The sequence below is a fragment of the Oxyura jamaicensis genome, chromosome Z, assembly GCF_011077185.1.
Source record: "Oxyura jamaicensis isolate SHBP4307 breed ruddy duck chromosome Z, BPBGC_Ojam_1.0, whole genome shotgun sequence".
NCBI classification, from domain to species: Eukaryota; Metazoa; Chordata; class Aves; order Anseriformes; family Anatidae; genus Oxyura; species Oxyura jamaicensis.
In genome coordinates this window covers 2,580,521-2,603,977 of record NC_048926.1, presented here as the reverse complement: position 1 = coordinate 2,603,977, position 23,457 = coordinate 2,580,521, and the positions used below count along the sequence as shown (strand labels likewise).

At 53.7% G+C, this 23,457-nt stretch overlaps 1 protein-coding gene and 1 long non-coding RNA gene across 7 annotated transcripts in view; both read left to right on the top strand.

The window, feature by feature from the left end:
• The first annotated feature begins 3,136 nt into the window (after positions 1–3,136).
• LOC118155979 lies at positions 3,137–8,190 on the top strand. The gene is made up of 3 exons (XR_004746092.1): positions 3,137–3,501; positions 4,925–4,926; positions 8,155–8,190. It is a non-coding gene; the product is annotated as an uncharacterized LOC118155979 (long non-coding RNA).
• A 1,280-nt stretch (positions 8,191–9,470) lies between these two features.
• CTIF (cap binding complex dependent translation initiation factor) overlaps positions 9,471–23,457 on the top strand; it is a 127,526-nt gene continuing 113,539 nt past the window's right edge. For 3 of the 6 annotated variants that reach the window (XM_035309683.1, XM_035309686.1, XM_035309681.1), the window contains exon 1: positions 9,473–9,782. In XM_035309683.1, the coding sequence (XP_035165574.1) occupies positions 9,756–9,782 (27 nt within the window). In that variant the 5' untranslated portion in view covers positions 9,473–9,755. Of the gene's footprint in view, positions 9,783–23,457 lie in introns of all 6 variants that reach the window. The other 3 variants (XM_035309685.1, XM_035309684.1, XM_035309682.1) reach the window with 2 other exon arrangements.

Below are 23,457 nucleotides of genomic sequence, written 5' to 3'. Positions count from 1 at the left end.
TCAAGGGACAGCGTAGCCAGCCAGTAATCTTCTGCTCATTTGTGAGAGTGGCTGTTTTATTTATATTTTATATAAATTACATGTATTTATATCTATAGTCATTTGTAACGTGGATGCCTTACTAATGATTGTAAGAGAAGAACATTTCCTGGTCAGTTCAGACTGAAATGGGGATGCCGTTGGGTATTTTTAGATGCTTTTGAGCGTCTAAGTGCCAGCTTCCAGGCTGGAAAGAGAGGCTTTTACTTCCAGGTCTGCCTGGGGCTGTCCCACGTTCGGTCTGGCCTTGCTGGTCCTGCATAGCTACTGTTGGTCGGCTCCAACCGAGAGATCCCAGAAAGGTGGCTGGTCATGGGGATGGTGTCTCTGGAATGGATGTGAGACCTTTTGCTTTTCACGTTAGTTTTTGGGGCCTCCTTTGAGGTAGTTTGTGGAGCTCCGAGGCTTTAGAGACCGCAGTGGACGAGGAGTACTCTTGTGCTTCATGAAATCCATCGCGTCCATCTCTGTGCTCCTACCAGGCAGCCCGCAGCCTCCTCTTTCCCCAGGCACGTAGCAGTCATGGCAAGGGAAGAAAAAAACAAACAACAAATTGTTTTGTCCCGTGGCAGGAGAAGCAGTGGTGACACAACTAGCTGCTGCCTCCGCGGGACCAAATCCTGCCCTACCTGTCGGCGAGCAGCCTGCCGCAGGAGCGTTTAATTGCGTGCAGCGATTTCTGGAGGGCGTCTGCCCCGCGGCCACGGGCTGACTCAGCTTGGGCTCCTCCTGCCAGCCATCGGATGCCATCGGTGTGGTGGCAGGACGCAGAGGGACGTGGGTGGCAGGACCTGCCCCGGGACGTGCTGGGGACAGGGAGCGGCCAGGCGATGCTCCCCGCCCCTTGTGCCCTGCTTGGCTGAAGATGCACCCTGGTGCCCAACTATTTTAATTGGCCTTCATGCAAAAAGGAGAAGAAAAAAGCCTTCCTCTTCCTTCTGGAGTGGCCCAGCTCCCCTGGACGGGTTTGCACAGCCTGTGCTGAGGCTTTGCTGCCTTCCCCACGCCGGAGCAGAAGACACATGTCTGCCACGGCTTTCCCCAGCCTGCCACAGGGAGCTGCTAGCTGGGTATGCCATGCCTTGTAACTAATTCCAAAAACACATTGCTTTTGAACTCGGGAAGTCCTGGAGGAGCTGTGAAGGACCGCTTGGCATAGCCGGGGCAGTCAGTATGGAGGTGAGTGTCTGGGCTGGGGTCTGCACAGCGGGGAGGGTGGCGTGGAGACCCCTTGCAGCTGGAAGGAGACTCGAATACCGTACCCACCCGTCCCAAATACCATCTTGGGTGTTTGTGCAAGGGGAAAAGAAAGCAGGAACTGTTGTTGTGGAGGGGCTGCAGTTGTCAGCTGGAGCCTAATAATAGGAAACGTTTGGTGCTTAACACCTGGTCGGCCTTGTCTGGCCGGAGGAGCTGGGGTGAAAGCCCGTGGGAGCTGTGGGGCGTCCCGAGAAATGCAGCTTCTGGCCGGGCAATCGGCTTGGAGACATCTTAGATTGCAGCTCTCTGGCTCGGGAAGCTGGGCCAGCAGTCCTGAAACTTGCAGCAATCATTTCTGCAGCTGGAGGCTTCACAGCTGTATGGAGAGGAGGCTCGTGGTGCTTTTTGAAATGGCTTGTTTTTTTTTTTTTTTTCTCCCACACTTCGTTGTTGCAAGCTAGTAAATTAATTAGGTGCAGTTTTCAGGGGCTGTTGGGTTGGGTGAGAATAGTTGAAAGCTTGTCAGCGAGGATCTCCTGTATGTTTTTGGCTGGAAGATAAAGGAGTGGGTAATGTGTTTGAGCTCAGGAGTGGATTCAGTTAAAGGTATGGTCCTGTAGGCACAGCTGAGGTCCTTGAAGGCCGTTTTCCTGACATTGTTCTACCTTCGGTGCAATCCTTCTGGCTTCATTTGATCTGCAATCGGGAGAGGAGACGGCGGTGGCACGTGTGGCTCACCCATGACTCACCGGAGCTGCTAACGCCGTAAACACGCGCTGCGACAGCCCTGCTGCCCTGCCTGCCCACGGGGTCTGGGATGGGGACAAACCCCGTCCCTGTTAGCAGAATCTGGGCTGCCAGGTCCATGGCACACGGCTGTAGGGGCATGGTACTGATGCCCAAGCAGGAGCAGCCACCACAGGAATCCGCGTGGGATCCCGGTGGGTGGTGCTGCGTGGTGCCCTCCCCTACTCTCAGGACCAGCTCCGACCCTGGTGGCAGCTCTGAAATCAACCTCACACTTCTGGAAAGCTCTGCTAGCGAGCAGGCAGCTCGCCGTGCCATCCCCGCAGCCCTGCTCCAGCCGTCCCCGTTGTGGTGGTTTTACCGTGCTAGGCAGCTGAACACCACAACCGCTCTCTCACTGCCCCTCCTCAGATGAGGAGGGGAAGAAGTAAAGGAAAGAACAACTCATGGGTTGAGATAAGGATAATTTAATTAAAGGGAAAAATATTATTAAGGAAATATGATTATTTATTAAACAATTCAACTAAAGGGAAAAAAAAGGGAAAGGGGAAGAGGGAGGGGGAAAAGGAATAACAAAACAAAACAAGTAAAGGCTGTGTGGAAGTGCAGAGGAAAGAAATTCCTCTCTGCTTCCCACCAATGAGCAATGCTTGACCACGTCCTTGAAGCAGGGCCTCAACGCACGTAGCCGGTGTTCGGGAGGAGGACAGACGTTTTCAGAACGAGAGCCCACCCCTCCCCTCTTCTTCCTTTTTCCACCTTTTATTGCTGAGTGTGACCCCACATGGTATGGAATATCCCTTGGGTTGGGTTAGGTCAGCTGCCCTGGGGATGTTTCTTTCTCACTTTTTTGCCCACCCCCTAGGAGGGTTAGAGAGAGTCCTGATGCTGTGCCAGCACTGCTCAGCAGCAGGCACAACGCCGGTGTGATCCCACTGCTGTTCTAGCTCCAAGTGCAGAGCACAGCACTGTATGGGCTGCTCTAGGGAAAGTTGACATCCCAGCCAGACCCAGTACAACCTCCATGCCCTATTCCATAACATTTGTGTCACTCTCAGGCCCCCCATACTTTGGCATATTCTCATCACCATTGTTCCTTGTTCTTTAACAACTTGATAGGTAGGTACATCTTCACATTCTATAAGTCTTTCTCGGAGAACGTCCATAAGAACTGTTGACTATTTAGTCTTCATCTGCCAAAGTGGTCACTCAGGGCAGGCAGAGTTGGATGTGTGGACACCAGCACCAGCTTAGCTCAAGTCCTTGTTGCACTTGCCCAGTTCCTTGCAAAGTTGACCTGTTGTTGATCTTGCAGCATCTTCCTACAATGTATAACTTAGATCACAGATTAGTTTTCTCCCAAAGTTAGATCTCCTTGAGGCACACACCAGATAACCCCATCCTGCTGCATTACCCACCAGGTATACCCTGGTCCTTGGGTGAAGACAATACCACGAGTGGGTTTGCCTTGTCCCGAGGCAGGAGTAACCCACACCGCCTTCCCCATCCACTTCCGTACATGCACTGTGCGGACTTTAGCTCCCTTCACCGTGTGTAGGGGTTTTGTTTCGGCAGGACCAGCATGGCTCTCAGAACCCTTTTGTTAACTAGCCAAATGGCTTCTGGTAGATTTATGTCCCATTGTTTCCATGTCCCAGCACCCAGTGCTCTTAACATAGTCTTTAACAATCCTTTCAGCCTTCCGAGAGGCTTGTGGGTGATAAGGGATGTGATACACCCACTCAATACCATGCCTCTTGGCCCAGGAGGTGACAAGATGTTTCGGAAATGACTCCCATTGTCGGACTCAATTCTCTCTGGTGTACCATGACTCCACAGCACTTGCCGTTCTAAGCCCGAGATAGTGTTTCGGGCCATGGCATGGTTTACAGGGTATGTTTCCAGCCACCCAGTTGTTGCTTCAGCCATGGTTAGTATGTACTGTTTGCCTTGGCGGGTTTGTGGGAGTGGTCTGATATAGTCAATCTGCCAGGCCTCACCATATCGAAACCCTAGCCACCTCCCCCTGTTCCAGGGAGATTTTACCTTCATGGCTCTCTTGATTGCAGCACAGGTCTCACACTCATGGGTAACCGGTGTGATGGCCTCAATGGTCAGGTCCATCCCTCAGTCTTGAGCCCATCTGTATGTGGCATCCCTCCCCAGATGTCCTGATGTTTCATAGGCCCATCGAGCTACAAACAGCTCACCCTTATGTCCCCAGTCCAGGTCCACCTGAGCCACTCCAATTTTTGAAGCTCGATCCGCCTCTTTGTTGTTGATGTTATTCAGTAGCACAACTCTTGGGCATGTGGGCATCTACATGACATACTTTTACATCCAGGTTTTCTACCCGGGCAGCAATATCTCCCCACAGGGTAGCAGCCCAGGTAGGTTTACCTCTGCACTGCCAGTTGCTCTGTTTCCATTGCTGCAGCCACCCCCACAGAGCATTTGCCACCATCCATGAGTCAGTGTAAAGATACAGTACTGGCCATTTTTCTCTTTCGGCAATCTCTAGGGCTAGTTGTATGGCTTTCACTTCTGCAAACTGACTCGACTCACCTTCCCCTTCCATGGCCTCCACAACTCGTCGTGTGGGACTCCACACAGCAGCTTTCCATCTCGGATGGTTCCCTACCACACGGCAGGATCCGTCAGTGAACAACACATACTGCTTTCTGTCTTCTGGCAACTCATGATATGGTGGTGCCTCTTCAGCATGGGTTACCTCTTCTGTCAGTACTCTGAAATCTCTGCCTTCCGGCCAGTCCATGATCTCTTCCAGGAATCCTGGGCGATTACGTTTTCCCATTCGATCCCGCTGTGTAACTGACACTACCCACTTACTACACGTAGCATCAGTCGCATGGTGTGTAGTGGGAATTTTCCCTTTGAACATCCAGTGTAACACAGGTAGCCATGGTGCCAAGAGGAGCTGTGCTTCTGTACCAACAGCCTCTGAAGCAGCTCGAACACCCTCATATGCTGTTAGCATCTCTTTTTCAGTTGGGGTGTAATTGGTTTCTGATCCTCGATAGCCCCGGCTCCAGAACCCCAGAGGTCGACCTCAAGTTTCTTCTGGGGTTTTCTGCCAGAGGTTCCAGGTGAGGCCTTGCTCCCCAGCTGCAGTGTAAAGTATGTTTTGCGCAGCTGGTCCGGTACAGACAGGCCCAAGGGCTACTGCACGAGCTATTTCTTGTTTGATTTGTTCAAAGGCCTGTTGTTGCTTGGGGACCCACTCGAAATAGTTTATCTTTCGAGTCACTCGATATAGAGGACTCACAAGCTGACTATAGTCCAGAACATGCATTCTCCAGAATCCCACAAGGCCTAGGAAAGCTTGCGTTTCCTTTATGCTAGTTGGCAGAGACATTGCCGTTATTTTGTTGATCACATCCATTGGAATATGGCGACGTCCATGCTGCCATTTTACCCCCAGGAGCTGGATTTCCTGTGCAGGTCCCTTGACCTTACTCTGTTTGATGGCAAAGCCATCTTTCAGGAGAATTTGGATTACTGTTTTCCCTTTCTCAAAAACTTCTTCTGCTGTGTTGCCCCACACAAGGATGTCATCAATGTACTGCAGGTGTTCAGGAGCTTTCCCTTGTTCCAGTGCAGACTGGATCAGTCCATGGTGAATGGTAGGGCTGTGTTTCCACCCCTGGGGCAGCTAATTCCAGGTGTATTGGATGCCCCTCCAAGTGAAAGCAAACTGCGGCCTTCATGCTGCTGCCAAAGGGATGGAGAAAAATGCATTAGCGATATCAATTGTGGCGTACCACTTGGCTGCCTTTGATTCCAGTTCGTACTGAAGTTCTAGCATGTCCGGCACTGCAGCACTCAGTGGTGGCGTGACTTCGTTCAGGCCGCGATAGTCCACCGTTAGCCTCCACTCGCCGTTAGACTTTCGCACTGGCCATGTAGGAATATTAAAGGGTGAGCAAGTCTTGCTGAGGACTCCTTGACTCTCCAGCCGATCAGCCAACTCATGGATGGGAATCAGGGAGTCTCACTTGGTGTGATACTGCCATCGGTGCATCATTGTGGTAGCAGTTGGTACCTGCTGTTCTTCAACCTTCAGCAGTCCTACAATGGAGGTGTCTTCTGAAAGGCCAGGCAGGGCAGACATCTGCCTAATCTTCTCTGTGCTCAAAGCAGCTATGCCAAAAGCCCACCGGTACCCTTTTGGATCCTTGAAGTACCCTCTCTTGAGGTAGTCTATGCCAAGGATGCATGGAGCCTCTGGGCCAGTCACAATGGGATGCTTTTGCCACTCAATCTCAGTTAGACTCACTTCAGCTTCCAACAGTTAGCTGTTGGGATCCCCCTGTCACTCCAGAGATACAGATGGGTTCTGTCCCTTGGTAGCCTGATGGCATTAAGGTACATTGTGCAACAGTGTCCACTAGAGCTTTGTATTTCTTGTGGTTCCAATGTGCCAGGCCATCGGATCCACACAGTCCAATAAATCCGGTTATCCCTCTCCTCTACCTGGCCAGAGGCAGGGCCCCTCTAGTCCTGGCTGGAGCGTCTGCCACTTAATTCTTGCAAATGAGAAGCAGAGGTCCCTTCATCAAGGTCAAGAATAGCATCAGGTCTTCTACTGCCTCTGGAGAATTTCCCAACAGAAACTGGAGCAGCATTTTTCTTAGGAGCCCCTCTTCTTGCTGCTGTATTTCCTTTCAGTTCACGTACCCGAGCAGCTAGGGTTGAAGTAGGTACACTATCCCATTTTCTCTTATCTTCCCCATAGTCATGCAGGTAAAATCACAAAGTGCCACATGGTGTGCGTCTTGGGTACTCTCTCGAGCAGGGAAATACTGGTTCTTAGTGGCTGAAATATCACTCCGTCTGGGTGAGGAGGGGTATGCTTGTTCTACAAGGTGGTCCAGTCTTACGGACAGTTTCTCCACAGCTGAGAGACAGGCCCGTAGTGGAGCAGAGAGATTGTCTTCATATTGTCTTCATATTTTTTAAGCTGGCAGGACACTGTTGGTCCCATCCCCTCATCCCAATTAAATATTGCCAGCGTACTGGCATGTGATGATGGTGCACTCTGCACCAATTTACGCCACATGGACGTTGTGCACTGGACTTCATTGGGATCTTTAGGTGTCTGGGCATTGTCCAAATCACTATAAATCATCTCCAGCACAGCTAATTCCTCATTTGCTGGAGACCTTTATCCACAGTGGCCCACTTGCCTACTTGATATACAGTGTCTTCCTTATGGGGATACCTTTCTTTCACAGCTGCCAGGAGTCACCTCCAGAGGCTGAGAACCTGTGTCCCTCTCCCAATTCCTTTATCATTTACCCTTTCTCTAGAGAGGGATCCCAGCTGCTTGGCTTCATTGCCTTCTAGTTGTTGGCTATTGGCCCCAGCGTCCCAGCATTGAAGCAGCCAGGTGAGGATGTGTTCACCTGGGTGTCGACCATAATCCTTTCGTAGGCTGTTTCAGGACAGATTGCTGGGTAAGCTTTCTAAACAATCGACTGATCTTAGAGAGAATAGGAGACCTGTTAGGCAGGATTAGAAATAGCAATATATGGGTTATTATTATTCAAAATACTCAAATACCCCTCTTCTTCCTTTTTCCACCTTTTATTGCTGAGTGTGACCCCACATGGTATGGAATATCCCTTGGGTTGTATATTATTATTCAAAATACTCAAAAACTGTTGTAATTAGCCCACTGTGAAAGAAGGAGGAGGTACCATTCCTGATATTATTCATAAACTGACTTCCAGATGAGGAAAGGAAGGCGGTATAATTCTGAATATTCTCTAAAAGATGTTTTCTGTGAGACCCAAACGATAACAGTGCAGAGCCTGAATGCCAGATTAAACTCAAGGCCAGTGCTCAGCAGCACAGCGAATTTAAAAATACCAACACAGATTGTAGCACGTTCTCAGACTGGATGTGGAAGAGAAAGGAGAACATGACACGGATTGCATGGCACGTGATCAAACAAACCAGTACTAACAGGACACTGAACATGGTGACTAGCCAAGTAAGTGTGTTAGTTGTAAGAGTTTTAATCAATCCTATTGTTATCTCAACCCTTTGAGCCCTGCCAAAAAGGGCTGTGGTGGTTTTGCCATGCTAGGCAGCTGAACAGCACAACTGCTCTCTCACTGCCCCTCCTCAGATGAGGAGGGGAAGAAGTAAAGGAAAGAACAACTCACGGGTTGAGATAAGGATAATTTAATTAAAGGGAAAAAATATTATTAAGGAGAGATTATTATTAATTAAACAATTCAACTAAAGGGAAAAAAGGGAAAGGGGAAAAGGGAATAACAAAACAAAACAAGTAAAGGCTATGTGGAAGTGCAGAGGAAAGAAATTCCTCTCTACTTCCCACCAATGAGCGATGCTTGAGCACGTCCTTGAAGCAGGGCCTCAACGCACGTAGCCGGTGTTCGGGAGGAGGACAGACGTTTTTGCAACGAGAGCCCACCCCTCCCCTCTTCTTCCTTTTTCCACCTTTTATTGCTGAGTGTGACATCCTATGGTATGGAATATCCCTGGGGTTGGTTTAGGTCAGCTGCCCTGGGGATGTTTCTTTCTCACTTTTTGCCCACCCCCTAGGAGGGTCAGAGAGAGTCCTGATGCTGTGCCAGCACTGCTCAGCAGCAGGCACAGCACCGGTGTGATCCCACTGCTGTTCTAGCTCCAAGTGCAGAGCGCAGCACTGTATGGGCTGCTGCAGGGAAAGTTAACATCCCAGCCAGACCCAGTACACCCGTGCTGCCCACATTTCCCTGCCTCTGCGGCTGCTCTCGGTGGGCAGGACGCCGGCACGTACGCGCAGCGCTTGGCTGGCAGGCGGGGAAGCAGACAAAGGATTTTGGGGGCAGTGAGAATGGTGACGGGGTCCCCTCCCTTCCTCCCTCCCACCACGCGTTCAGCAGCCGTGCCCGGCTCCTCGCAGCACAACATCCCTTCCCGCTGAGCCTCGGGGATGGAAATGTCCCCTCCCAGCACCCGTGGACGTTTTCGGCCGGTCCCCCCGGCGGCATGGCGGTGCCGCAGCCGTGCTGGTGGCTTTGTTCTCTCTCACACCGCCCCGCTGCCGTGTTCTGTGCCGGGGGAAGGGGCCGGCAGTGGCGGCTTTTAATGCCGAGGTCGCTGACCCATCTCCATCCTACTGCCTCCGATCACCCAGCGCTCACAGGGACGGGGTTAATCCTGCACCCAGACAAGTGTTTTGGGGGATATCGTCCAGCTATCTGCCAGAGGTCTGGGGAGGGTTGCAGCGTGTGCCGTGTCAGGCAGCGGGATGGTAGCCTGGCCAAGCGTATCTGTTTAATTGAACCATAAATCCTGCAGCAGACCAATAGTGCAGGACTTTATTAAAACCCCAGGGTGCTGGTTGCCCTCCCTCCCTGCTTTCGGAGTGCCGGCGGAGCACGCAGCATCCTTCTAGGAATCGGCTGCGCTCAGCTGAAGGCGGACACTAAACACAAATTTGCATTACATGGGGTGAGTGATTGATTTACCAAGTGGCAACAGCCACTTCAAATCAAAGCTTCGGTTTCTGTGCTCTTTGTTTTTATTATTTTGTTTACAGTGTTGAGGTCTGTGCAGTCAGCCTGGCCGTCCCTTGTTATTCCTCCGGAAACTTTTTAACCCAGGGATTAATTTCAGCCAGATCGGACGGAGGAGCGCAGGTCTCACAGATAAGATCTTCCCTGCTTTAAGGAAAAGGGTGGAAGAGGGAAATCCAAATTTCTTCCTGACCACAAGGAGAGGCTGCAGCAGTCATGAGCTCACATACTGTCTGGGCGCAGGTGGGTCGGTTAACTCGCTTATACCTGCAGGGGATTTGGGGTTTGTGTCGCTGCAGCCAACCCAGGTATGTGCTGCTTCTTGTGGGGATGGGGGCTGGAAGGTCCCAGAGGGAGCTTGGGGTTTGGGGCAGTGGGGGAGAGGGAAAGGTCTGGGTGTGCATGTTGCAGGCGCAGTGGGGAGCAGGGGGGATGTGGGTCACGAATCAGTACAAAACTGGGCTCTGTTGTAGGGCTGCCTGCGGGTGTTTGTGTTTTTCCTGGGTGTCCCAGAACTCTGGAGCTGAGCTGGGGCCAGGCAAATGTTGGCTTTCAGGAGTGCCTTAGGCAGTACCCTCACAAGCGTTTCGTTAGGCAAATAATGCAAACTGACCAAAAGGAAGAAGGAGCTGGCTGTGGGGTGCTGCCAGGGATGGTGACCCCGCGCTGCAGGAGCAGCGGTGCCAGGGCTCGGTTTATTGACGGCTTTGTAAGCCCTGCTACCTCATGGGTTATGCTTTTGCTTTGAGCCTCATATTTGCCTGGACCCCTCTGTCCTGGTGCCTGTCTCTCCTCCTGGCCAGCTCAGGCTGGCCTCCAGCTCCTCGTTTTATATGGAGGGTGCAGAAGGGGCCGGAGCTGTTAGCCATCCCTGGTCCCCTCCCTCAGCTGGCAGCGGGGATTTCCCGTGCTGTGCAGGGCACATCGCTAGGGCCCCTGGTGTTCTGGGGGCACCGAACCCAACAACAACAAGAAAATCCACTCCAAAGAGTGCATAGTCTCGAGGATGTCCCCAGGTCTTTGCATTCAGCAGGGTTTTCTTTGTTATCTCTGTTTGCATCACCTGGCATCCGAGTAGGCGGCTGGGAGCTGCTGCGCAGGGCAGAAGCTGCAGGTCCTTGGTGGGACTGAAGGTGCAGGAAGGCATCTGACCACGCTTCCCCAGCCGTGTTTGTGGTGCTGGTGAGGAAGGGGAAACCTGCGCAGATAAATATGGGTGCAAAGCCCTGAGAAGGGGATCACCCAGTGGGCAGCAGGAGCTGGTCCTGTGCCTTCCAGAGCAAGGCTCAGCCGGGAAGTGATGAAGCATCCCCACACAGCACCGTGGCAGGGGATTTTGGCTGTGCCCTGTGTTTCCTTATGTTTGCCAACCTGTACTTACAGCCCCTGCTCTGACCGTGCAGCCACGCTGCTCTCCCAGGGCCTGCTGCTCGCTCGTGACCACCCGGCTTGCAGCATGAAGCCAGGGTCAGGTTTATTTTTAGTCTGCTGCCTCTCTACCACAGCGTCCTGCAGTCCCAACAGGCTCCCTGGCCTTGAGCTGAGCCTTGCCATGTACCTGCTGGGACAATCGGGTGTTTTACTGCTGGTGATGGTTAATGCTTGTGGCGTGCCACTGCCTAGAAGCTCACAGAGAGTGTCTGCAGACTGGGGAATAGACAAAGTCTGTCCCCAAAAGCTTGGCTGGTCTCGCTGCAGTTTCCCAACAAGGTGGAGGTCCACACTGGCAGCATTCTGGCATCAGTGAGGGCCTGTGACCTTGTCTGTACGTAGGGCTTGGAGCTGCTAATAGGAGTGATTTGTGAACACCCAGTTCCCAGCGGAGCCGGGGAGGATGCTCTGCCCTGCTTGTGACGGCTCTTCTTCCAGCCACAGCCTGAGGCCGCCGTTTCTGCCTCTCCCCTTTCTGCCGTCACTACTGGCACTCTTTTTCTGGGGATTCTGTTCCTTTTTTGTCAGCTCGGAGAAGTATTTTCCTTACGCTCGCCTCTATTTAGGGCTCTGGGGGAGGAAATGACTCAGCCTTTCCACTGCTCCTGTTTGCACAGTCATCCCTCGCCGGCTCCACCGAGGCTTTCCGCGCGCACCTCACGTTACGAGCGCTTCGTTTTCATTCAGCAGGAGCCTGCCCACTTCCCTGCCACACGTTCAGGTGGGGAAAGGCACGGCGGGGGCGGACGAGCCGCCAGCAGGAGCCCCACGTGCCAGGCAGGTAGCAGCACCACGCTTCTCAAGGAGGACACACCACCAGCCCTGCAGCAGCTCCAGGCAGCAACAAGAGACCCATGAGCACAGACATCTGCAGAGAGGCAGCCCCAAGTAAATCAGCTCGCTTCTGGGGTCTCACCTAGTCCTGCTGGGGAAAATCGGTGACATCTGACGGTAGGGATACACCAGGGAGAGGAGAGCGAAGGTGACTCCCGTCGCGCCGCCAGCACGGCTGAAGGTTGCCCTGGTCTCCTGGGCTCTGCGAGGGTGATGGATGGATGGCAGGATGGTGGGGCTCGGTCCGTGGAGGGCTGCTGCCAGCTTGCCTTTCACGGCAGAGCTGAGCCGACTGCTAAATACCGAGCAGGAATCATCCATCGCTGGCTCTCCGCTGGGCTTTCAGATGCTGCTGCTCAGCGAGGGACTCACTAAATCATCTGCACTCCGAGTGACATCAGGCATTTGGCATGCCATGTACTATATTAAAAAAAAAAATGCATTAGTTTCAGGTTAATTGTTCTCCTAGCCTGGAAGCCAGCACAGCTGGCTGCAAAGTCACCTTTGCTTCTTTTTAAAGGCAGCCGGGGGAGCCAACAAACTCAAGCCAGAACCCTTCCTCTCCCCCTCCAAAACCCCGAGACTCAAACCCAGGAAGCAGTATTGACCTGCTTAGGAAATTCTGGCACGTGCCCATTATCCCTTAGCTTTATAAAGTTGTTGGAGTAGAGATTATCTGTGTCCTTAGCAGAAGGAATAATTTCTATGGTCCTTGCTGGGGGGTGTTAACAGGACAGCAGCCCCGTGCCTTTGCCCACGGTCAGCTCCCTTGGCAGTCCCAGCTCCTGGGCTGTCTCTGGCTGGAGCCATGTCCTGTGTGTGTGTGTTGCTGGAGGTTGTGCACTGTTGGTCTGGTATTTAATGGTAATAGTGCTGCCTAACTAATCCCTGCTCTTGGTCTGCGTGTGGTGGAGTTTGATCCTGCTTTGACAACGGTGAACTTCAGTCGTTAGTTTTAGGGTTTCATAGGATTTTGGTAGAACATTGGTAGAACTCCCTGTGTACAGCCTTATTGAAGCTCGTGTGCTCTGAGCAGGAACTGCTCAGGTGGTCACAAGATTGGAGCTATTTTTGTTGTGTTGCAACGCCTCAGCAGGCTCCAAGAATCGTACGTGCCTTTATGGGACCGTGTTGCACCAGGTGCCTAAGAAGAAAGGGAAGGTAAGGCCTTCGGAAATGGAGGGTGGATGCCTCACATCATGGGCCTGGTGTAAGCGGACATCTAACAGCTTGGTGGTACTGCAGGATCAGACCCAAGTTCCTAAAAAACAAAGCAAACAACCACACCAGGTGGTGAGTCCTCAGATCGATCGGTCAGTGCAGTTTGTTGGCAGCACAGGTGTTAATCTGAGTGCCCCACTTCAATGCGGCAGGGAGGAAACAGCTGAGGACCCAGAACTTACCTGATCTTTACTGGGATCTCCGCTGAACCAGCCGCGTCCAGTTCAGTCGGATGCTCTGGGTGAGGTGCGGTAACCTTGCAGGAGGCAGGTTTCGTGGTACGTGTCTCCTGGAGCGGTGTGCCAGGAGGAGGAGGCTCTGCTGGCAGTGCCAGCCCTGAACACGTGCGGGAGAAGGCTGGTAACAGGATGGAGGTGCTTCGGAAGGAAGCTCTTTGGGTTGGTGGTCAGCGTGTCGTTAAACTGTCTCTAGTAAATCAGCACAAACTCTGAGAACGATGGGAGCACCATCCACTAAAGCCTTTCTCTCCACAGGTAATAAGCCTCTGGCTAAAGCTTTCCCCTTTTTTTACTTAAACTCGCTGTTTATCCACTCTGTTGCAGTTCACACATCCACCACATGCTCCCAGCTCCTCACTTCCCAGGTTCCACATCTCCCAGAGACCCGACTGTAAACCCGTAGCCTTGTCCACCCTGTGCTCAGACTAAACTCAGGCCACGTTAGCTCTCTTCTGAGCACCTGCATCTATTGATTAAAACATTAGGAGGAGCGTCAGCTTGGAAGCGATGCATTTGATCAGCCAATTATTTTAACAAAAAAGCAGTGAGCTCTGGTTTGAAGCACGTGAGAAACCGTAGCTGCTGCTTTCTGAACGTGTTGGTGAGAGCTCGGAGCACGCCACGAAATGAGAGCATCGAAGAGCTAATGAAGGAGTCTGCAGGCTGAGCGTGAGCCTCGTGCACGAGGACCTGGCACCACCGAGGAGCGTGGCAAAAATATTTGTGGGCAGTGAGGGGGGCTGGTGGGTTTTGGGTAGTGAACTGCAGTGAGTGCAGGGACAGAGGCTGCATGAAGCAGGTGGGTGAGTCTGTAGGATGCTCTTCTGGGGGGAAGAGCAGCTGGCTGGTGGAAATGCTCGCTGGTGTCTTCGGAGGGTCGGCGGGGTGGTCCCAAAGCACAGGGCTTTGTTCACAGCAGCATCTTGTGGCTTTGATCTGTGCGTGGCTTGTCCCAAGCAGGCTGTACGCCCAGCTGCCCCCAGCCTTGCAGCAGGAATGAGTGCTTGGTGAGGCAGCTGAAAGCCAGGCTCCTGCCCGATGTTCCCCACACCCCCGTGCAAGCATCTGCCCTGAGTTTTGCTCCCGTACAAACCCCGGAGAACAGTGTTTTGCTGTGCTCCTGCGCTGATGCCACCCTGCTGTGCTGGCATTAAGCGTAGCGTAGGTATTTTTAGCGGCTGCAAACTGTGCAGTGCTGGGAGCCTGCTCCTGCAATAACACGTTTGCTTCCTACGGAGCCACGGGGGCTGGGCTGCGGCGTTGGACGGCCGGGTCGGAGGCAGATGATGGCTCCTGCTTGGTACAGATGGTGAGGAAGAGAGGGGAGGGGGCAGGACAGCGAGCACATCCTCCCCTTTGGTCTCCCCTTCCTGTTTGCTTGCTCTGGTGTCAAACATCTGGATGTGAGCTCAACCAAATTCCTGCTCCGGGGCTGCGGCTGGAGCCCTTCCAGCTCCTTGCGCTGTGCCTGGAGGCTGCCAGCGTGGGCAGAGCCGATGTCAGACCAACCTGGAAGGAAGAGATGGGTAACACAAAGCCCCTAACTCCTTTTGTATGGAGAATAGTGCGTGTGTTCACAGTTTGCTCCTTGCCTCCAGCAGCAGCAGCCTTCACTTGCCGTGGTTAATTGCCGTGCATTGTCATATCGACCTGAGTTCCCTCTCCGAAAGCTCAGCCTGGGCTTCCAGGCTGCTTGCCGTTGGGAAGGAGTTTCTCCTGGCTTTCATTAAGCTGGAGGTAAGACCTGGTGGCCTCATCCTGGATGTCTGGAGTAAGGGAAGATCTCCTTGCATCCTGGAGTTGGTTTGGTTCAGAAGGGAGCTCTGCTGAGAGCAGGGCCGGCCTCAGAGTCAAACCTGGCTGCTCAGGGCCTCATCCAGCCGAGTTTTGGCTCTCTTCCCAAGGAGGGACACTGCACACCCTCTTGGGAGCTGAGCCACGCTCACAGCGAAGGATTTATTCTCGTACATCCCAGCAGTTTCCCTGCTGCAGCTGCCGATGCTCAGAGCGCAGGGTGAGTGGCTGCTGGAGAGGCTTTGTGCTGCTGGTGTTGGTGGTGCCCCGTGCTCTGCCCTTGGCTCTCTCCCTGGGTTTCGTGGCCAGCCAGGGATGCTGCCGCTCTCCAGAAACACCACAGCGCTCGCGTGCGTGCATGCATTTGAGAAAGCTTATCGCCAAGTGACCTAATTATTATAATCTCGCTCTTCCCTAGCTAGTGCAGGTTTCCTTGGCTCTCACGAGGCTTCCCCAGCTCCTCCAAGCTGCACTTTGATTTCTCGTCTCTCTTTTAATAACGTAGTTCATTCACTCAAGCTCTGCAAGCCAGAGCATCAGACTTGCAGCCAGACACAGTGAAATACCCGTGAGCTGCCTTTCCTGGCCCTGCTGGCCATCCTGCTGTGGTTCAGCTGCACCTCTCGACGCCTCGCTGGGCTGGCCCTGGAGCCCCACGGTGCCCAGCCTTCCAGGCAGCCCCTCCTGCCTTTGTTTGCCTCTGGTCCTGCTCTTCACCACCACGCCGTCCTCTTCCCCCTGCCCCAGCTGTACAGCTTCATTGTGGAAATCCTCTCTCCGCCCGTGCTATGGGTAGAAATCGTGTGTTGTCCTTCTGCCCTGCTCACGGACGCAGGGCTGTTCGCTACACGTTTTTTTTTGTGCCTTCTGCAGGAGCCCGGCTGCTGCCCTGCCCTCCCCGCTGCAGGTGCTGCCTTCCCTACCCGACCCCTTTCCTTTGCAGAAGGGTTTATTTGGGTACAGAGAGAGGCTGGTTACCCCTTAAAGGTGCCAAATTCTGCTCCAGCAAGACAGGGATTTGCAGCACGTCAACAGGGTTTAACAGCAACTTCAGCACGGATAATCAAAAAGAAGCCTGCAAGAAGGGGCGAAAAAAAAAGCCCAAAACATTGCATCTTGGCGTGAGTTCTTTTCATCCATAAATGTCTGAAAGCTGGAGAAGCAGGGTGTTTCCCCAGGTGGTCTGACACCCAGCAGCGGCTGCCTGGCAGGCGGTAACCACTTACAACCTGGTGCCTCTTGCAGGGGCAGAGCTTACCGCTAAGCTCCGGTGTTAAAGCACCTGATGGGATCAGCAGAGGTTAGCAGAGGGCTTGAAAAACAGCAAGTCAGCACCATTGTCCTGAAAACTTGTTTTTTTGACCCTGCTTGTGCTCTTCGATATCCAGTTTGGCTCGGTTTGGCGTGAAAGGGATCGGAGGAGCGGCGTGGAGGCATCAGCAGGGCGTTATCTGTGTTGGGGTTTCTGTGGCCGTCTGGGTTATCTGGTGCAAGGTCTGGCAGTCTGCAAGTAAATATTTTCTAGTCGGGTGGAGCAGCCCATGTAGGAGCTTTTAAAAGCTGAACCAAAAACACTGCTGGGAGCAGAAAGCCCCCAAAAAAGCTGGCCCAGGAGGATCCCCTGCACCGCCACCGCGTAGCCGGGTCTGTGCGCTCCCCTGCCCTTTGAGGGGGAACGTGGGTGTTCCCATTTCCCTCTCACTTACAAAAACAAAGTGACATATTTGATGCCTGCCTGAGGTGTGCCTAAGTTCCTAACTGCTACCACGTGCTTTGAATGGGTGCGCTGGGGACTGGTGGTACCCCAGGTGGTACCCCACGTTAGCCTCAGGAGCTCTGAGTGCTCCTAAATACCTGCCCATAGAAAAAAACAAGCGGTGGTGACTTTTTCAGTTGCTTGGCTTGTAGAAAAACTGTGGTAACAAAGAACGTTGCGAGGGATAGGAGGGTTTTCATTGCTTTGCAGTCAGAATGGAGCTGTTTGATCTCATTAAAGCAGGAAACCAAATAACATTGAGTCGAACATGCTTCACCCAGTCCACAGCAAGAGGTTTTTTTTCACACCATTACATGGAAAGCTGTGGAAACTGCGTATATCCTTGTGAAACAAAAGCAGAAATCCTTTGTTTAAAAATACCAAACCCTGCAAAAAGAAAGAACTCCTTCCAACATTTTCTTCCCAGTGTTTTGGCTGAGGTGACTTGACCAAAACTATTTAAAAGCCACCAAGCCAAATCCGGGTTGCTGGCAAGCAATTGATGGTGGTGTGTGTTTTTTTTTCCCCCCTCTCTGGCTCCGTGCCATTAAATTCTTTGTCATCGTTGCAATGTGACCATCAGAGGCTGCGTGGCTTCCAGGTGCTGGCTTGCTGGGAATGGGTTAAGCTGGGCTGATGGCTTCAGCCTTTTTCTTCTGCAAAAGGGGATTCGGTTCCTCAAGCCACCACAGGCAGGGAAGGTGCACGAACCCTGCCCCATGCTGGAGGAGAGGAGCTGTGGAGGCTGAACTGTGCGGCACGGCTGGCCAAGGGGTCCTGTCCTGTCCTGTCCTCATTCCTTGGTCATCTTGGGCAGGGTAAGTCAACGTCTGCTGCTCGGTGCCAGGGTTCCCCTCCCTTTCCTGGTACAGCAGGCTGTGGTCCTGGAAAAGCTTGGACATCTGGCACTGCCGTGTCGGGGTGCGGAAGCTGTCTGGGGGCTGTTCGTCTGGGGCAGGGTGTCCCCTTGGGCCCCCAGTCCTGAGATCAGTGCTGCCTCAGACCCCTTCCAGGAGGGGTCTTGGAAAAGAGAAGGAAATGAACTTCTTGCTGACTGGGGGGTGTCGGTAGAAGATGCAGGACTGTTACCTCCGGTGGGAGAGACTGAGTCTGGGAAGGCGCCTTGAGCGCCCGTGTGGGACGTGAAGGCTGGGGGAAGGATTTAATCCTCCTCCTGCATGGGGTTTTTAGGAGTGCTCTTCTGGAGGAACAGGGGAAGAATTGCTGAGAATGCCACCGCTCCCCATGACAGAGTAGGGCATTGTGTTTGCTGGCTGGAGAAGAAAACCCCAGCGGGAGTGGGGAAACCCTGCACCAAGCCCCATGTGCTGTGTGCCACGCATTATGCCAGGCTCTACATCAGCAGTGCTGTTTGTTAGCATCACTCCCACTTCTCTGGTAGTCTCCCGTTGCTTGCAATAACCAGGGGCTGGGTGCAGGGTTTGTTTTCTCGACCATCCATATAGCGTAACTTACTCCAAAAGTGCCTTCTCTGCTCTCTGTTAAGCTCAGCTGCTTCACCCGTGGGTCTGCCTGTATGGTGTTAATGCAGCTTCTTCACTCGAATTACCCTTTACCTTTTTTTTTTTTTTTTTCTGTTCTTTTTTTAGCCAAAGCTAAATAGTTCGGGCTCTTTATTTGTCTCTCTGAGGTCAAAGGTACGTGAATGGCAGGCTTCCTGCCACAGCGTTTCTGCTGAAACTGCGGAAGGTTCTCCCCTTTACTGCAGTCACGGTCCTCCCCCCACGTTCCTGCTATGATTAACTTCAGCACCGGTAATCCCTGGCCGTAAGCAGAGGCTGGCCAGGCCAGCGAAGCTCGGGAGGGAACTTTCTGAGATGCTGACAGAGCCCTGCACGAGCTCCTTCCATCCCTGCTGCTGTACCTGATGGATCTACGATGCCGTGGTGGACCTTCACGTGGGCATGGTCTGTTGTGAGCCCCAGGTGACAACAAAAACCAGCGTAAAACTCCCTTACGGATGTCCCTGAGCTGTCCTCCTACCTGCAGGTCTGGGCATGGCTGGGTCTTGCTGGGGTTCCTCGGGGTGGACACAGCTGTCCTGAAGGTGGATCTTGTTGGTCTTGGCTGTCTGCGGGTGGTCGTGGGTCCTCCAGTCCTCGCCCAGCCCCGTAGGAACTGCGTACCTGGTTGGGTCATGAGGCATGTTTATCAAAATAACTATTTCTGGCACTATTCCTGACCAGGCTGTGTTTATGGAAAAACAACAACAACAACAACAACAAAACTTACCTGGGTGCCTTCTTGTCCTGTTTCTCTTGAGCTCTGGGTATTTACTCAACGCAGTTACCCCAGAGGCGCTCTGAAAACTAAGACCGAATTTCTGGTGCTCTTCTGAATCCCCGGCATGTTCCCTGGGGCTGGGCTTCGTGGTGCTTGTCCGTGCCCTTGGAGCCTCTTGGCACGTGGTGCGGGGGGCAGAGGCTCTTTGCAGGCTGAAATCGATTCCGGGGTTTTTGGGCGCGGGGCAGCAGGTGCTTGGGTCCCCGTGAAACAGCGTGTGGCTGCAGAAGTGGACAGGGGCGAGCTCTTCTGTCCCCCCAAACAGGCAGGTTTAGGGTGTCTCTGGGCATCCCCTGGGTAAGGCAGGTCAGTGCCTTCCAGCCACGCTCTGAAGGGCGTGCTTCTCTTAGAAGGCACGGCGTGCAGCTGCGGAGCTGGCTGGCAGCACCCATCCCCGGTGTCACCCGCAATAGTCTGCTCAGCCATTCCCAAAACGCTCCTTTTTCTGCCCAAAGTCTGCCTGCAGGCAATCAGAGCAGCTTCCCCCCGCCTGCCAGGCTTGACCTCGGCTGTGCAGCGAACAAACAAAGAGCGGGTGCCTGGGCACGGTGACAGCTCTGCCTGTTCCTTCCTCACCACAAGCCACGTCCGTGCGAGTGTGAAGCCAAAAAAAGCTGCTGGTTCATGTCTTCTGGGGCACTTACCTCGGTCAGCCCAACCGTGGAGGTGAACACGTGGCAGAGTCCCTGGCCCCAGTGTCGATCCCTTTGCTTCTGGCACCGGGGTTTGGCTGGATGGGTTTCAACCCGTCCTTGGAGGACATCTGGAGGGGAACGGGTGTCCTCCTGCCAAGGGTCCCGTCCTGGTAGGGAGCTCGAAGGGCAGGCTGCACCTCTGACCCTGCTGGGAAGAGAGGTGGCAGCACCAAACCTAAAACCTGCGGATTTTAGGGAGCTGTGACGCCTGTCTGTGCAGCTTTGTGTGTCCGCCCCGTTGCAGGGTCCGTGGGGTTTGGGTGTCAGTGGTCTGACCACAACCTCTCTGTGCCGAGTCCGGGCACGGGCCAGCGTGGTGAAATGCGAGTTTTTAACAGAATCCATCACTCCTATCAACCCCAACTGGGCTGATCTCATGCTGCCCTGGAAGTACCTTTCTCGGGGTGGCACATCACCCCGGCTGGGTGGCTAAGCCCTTCCCCTGCATGCCAAAATAATGGTGTTGGGAGGGAACAGTGGTGTTTGGGGCTGAAGCAGAGCTTCGTAGGAAAGGTGGCATCTAGTGACAGGGTGGCTGGGACAGCGGGTGGCCTGGCAGGGTCTGCGGGGACGGCGGTGGCTGCTGCTGCCTCCTGCCAGGACCACGGACTGCAGGCGATGAGGGAATGGCCTCAAAGATGTATTTGTAGGGACACGCGTGCTTCTAACCAGTTAGTGGCAACAATGATGTTGGCAAGCAAAATGCGCTCAACCTGCTTGTCGTCTCCGTTCGCTTCATATTAATGAAACCTTCCTGTCCCTCTCCTGTCCGCTGGGGCTTACCCGCGCTGGGCTTCGTGTACCTTTTAGCACCCAAAGCCAATGATCCCCTGGGCTGTTGATAAACGTCACCACGCAAATGCAGCATTGTGACCCCTGGGGTTCAGTGGGCTGCTCGTCGCTTCTCTCCCCTCGCTTGCCCTTCAGTACTGGAGCTGGCACCGTGGGGATGGGCAGGGCTTTTGGGGAGACACACGGTGGCTGCTCCGCCGAGTGCGGGTCTGGAAGCAATTGCACAAACAAATGCTCCTGCAGCCTCCAAGCCGAGGCTGGTGGCTGGCCAGTAACGCCTTAAAAATTCCTGTCTGGGGAGTTTCTCTGCTCGCTGTGCGTGGAGCTGGGTTCTCGAAGGACACGTCGAGGTGGGTTGGTTCAAGCTGAGCCATGGAGAGGAGTCTCTGTGCGTGCCACCACCTTGCGGGTGAGGCTTACTCGGGATCCTGAGCAATCATTCTCCTGTTGCACAGGGAGGGTTTATGCCAGAGGTCTGGGCGATGGCAAAGCCGAGCCTTTCGCGTGGTGCTGGTTTGCGCTGGGACCGTCCACCTGGCTGGAATAGATGGCACTTCTCTGAAATGCAATCGCTTTTCTGGGTGGCAGCCTGCTGCCTGAACCACGTCCCGACCGGGGCAGGAACTGGGAGCAGCTAAGGAGGACACCGTCAGCCTCGGGGAAGGGAAAGACTTGGCTGCCAGCTCGGTCCTGGTCAAACACCAGTGCACAAATACACGCGGGTCAGACACTGTGCCACGTGTCCTGTCCCCAGCAGAAGGTTAGATAAGTAGGTAGGATGTGGGAGATGCTGCTTATGGTTGTGTGTTTTGTTTGTTTTGTTTTGTTTTTGGTTCTTTGGTTTATTTCCTTCCCCAATCTTTGCAAGCCCTCAGCTTGTGTCATCTTCACATCTGGAGGGTGCCAGAAGCAGGGGCTTTAGGGGATGGAGCTCCCTCCGTGGGGTGCTGCTGCCCCCAGCCCTGCCCTCCGCAGCGCCCCGCTGCAGGGATTGCTGCAGCCTGCTGACACCTCAGCCCGGGTTGGATGTGTCCTTTAGGATTACAGGGCTTTTCACAGCGCAAGTGCCCATTATGTTGCCTCAGTGCCTGAAAAGAAAAGATTTACTTCCTGATAATGGTCTCCCTTCGGCTGTTTGCAAAAGACCCTACGTGGGGCTGGTGCCGGTGGGTGAGCACGGGGGACACGCTCTGATGGCCGAGGAGTTTGGCACCGTGAGAGTCCCTGCGTGCAAGGAGGATGTTCTCCCTTTCTGTGCTCTTCAAACATGAGCATTGTGTTGCTGCCTCCTTGCCTGCTGGCTGGTACGAACACGGTGTGTGGTGTCCAGCAGTTGGAGGAGAGGCAGCGCAGCTCCAAAGTGAAGTGCGTGCGAAAGCTCCATTTTTGCTATTTCTTACCTTCTTTTGGTGACCTGTCCTGCGGAAAGGTGAAAAATAACAAGAATAAGATGTGACGCGGGCTCTTGTTTCAATAGCTTTTAGGCGAAGCAAGTGAATGTGCAAACAGATCCTGTCTGTCATAAGTCACAGCCTGTAGTAGCCACCCATGTACATTGCAAAACTCAGCCTGTTCTCGACTCAGGGGTCGTCGTTTTTTTTTTTCCATGACCTGTTGGAAATACCATTTCTGGAAATGCCAACGTATTTCCAAGCACTGCCTTTGTATAAAAGCAAGGCCCAGGCAGTGCACCTTGCCATCATGCCGTACCCAGAGCGGTGCCCAGCCAGCCCTGCCCCGTGTTGTGGAGCATCCCACCGGAGGGTGGGACTGGCGTTCCCCTTGGACGCCCCATAAACCCACCTCCTCTCACCTCCTGAAACCCAGGGGTGCCTGCGTTGGTCGCGGGCTGGTTTTCCCTGTCTTTTCCTTGACAACATCCATCACAGACCGAAGGTAACATCTTCCCCCCAGGCAAGGAAGCACATCTGTTGGGGAAGCGTCAAGTGCACAGATTTAACGCAACAAAAGGCTTTTTGTTTCTGAAGGTGTAGAGGTTTTGGTTTTGTTCAACAGGGGGAAAAAAAATCCACCTCCTAACCGCAGATTTCTTACGGCAGTGAAGCAAGCTGCATGGTAAATCACTTCCCCGGGTGAGAACAGGGGAATTCTCGCCTTCTGTGCCTTCCTCGCCCTTCCTCCTTGGATCACTGCACCAGGACAGCTGTTTGGGGTCAGATTCTGTGGCCTTTTGCACTTGGCAGTCTCCTGGCTTTTGCTCGCTGTTACCAGGGTCAGCAGCTTTTGGTAGCATCAACGAGAGCGGCGTAACCCTGCTTGCAGCTGGCCGAGAAGCCAGGCGAGGTGAGCTAGTCCCGTCTGCATGCCGTGCGGTGTTGGGGTATTCCCAGACCCAAATCCTGGTGACGGGTTACCCCACGGTGCTCAGTGCTGCCAGGAGGGCTCCCTGCAAGGCAGGGCACCAGGGCGCAGCTGGGGATGCCCCGTGGCTGGCCCTTACGTTTATTTGTGTTTGTTTTAATGAGATGGCTCCGTCGTGATGGGCCAAGGCAGTCGCTCGCTCCGTGACATGCCGGGCACGTCGGTGGCACGGAAACGTGGCAGCTGTCGGGCGCCTGGCCTGTCACTCGGGCTTTTCTGCATCGCCAGGTAGCAGAAACCAGACCCCAGCCGGGAAGGATGGTGAAACACATAAAATGCTCAGCCAGCCGTGGGTACATCGAGTGTCTGAAAAGCCCGAGGCTAGATCCAGCAGCAGTCGCTCGATGCAAGGTGTTCAGAGCTTAATTAGAAAAGGGTGAGATCCAAGATGTAATAGTTTATATTGCTGCGCTTTACTGTTGTCAGCCAGGAAGCAGCCAGGGAGCAGCAAACCCAGACGGTGCACGTGA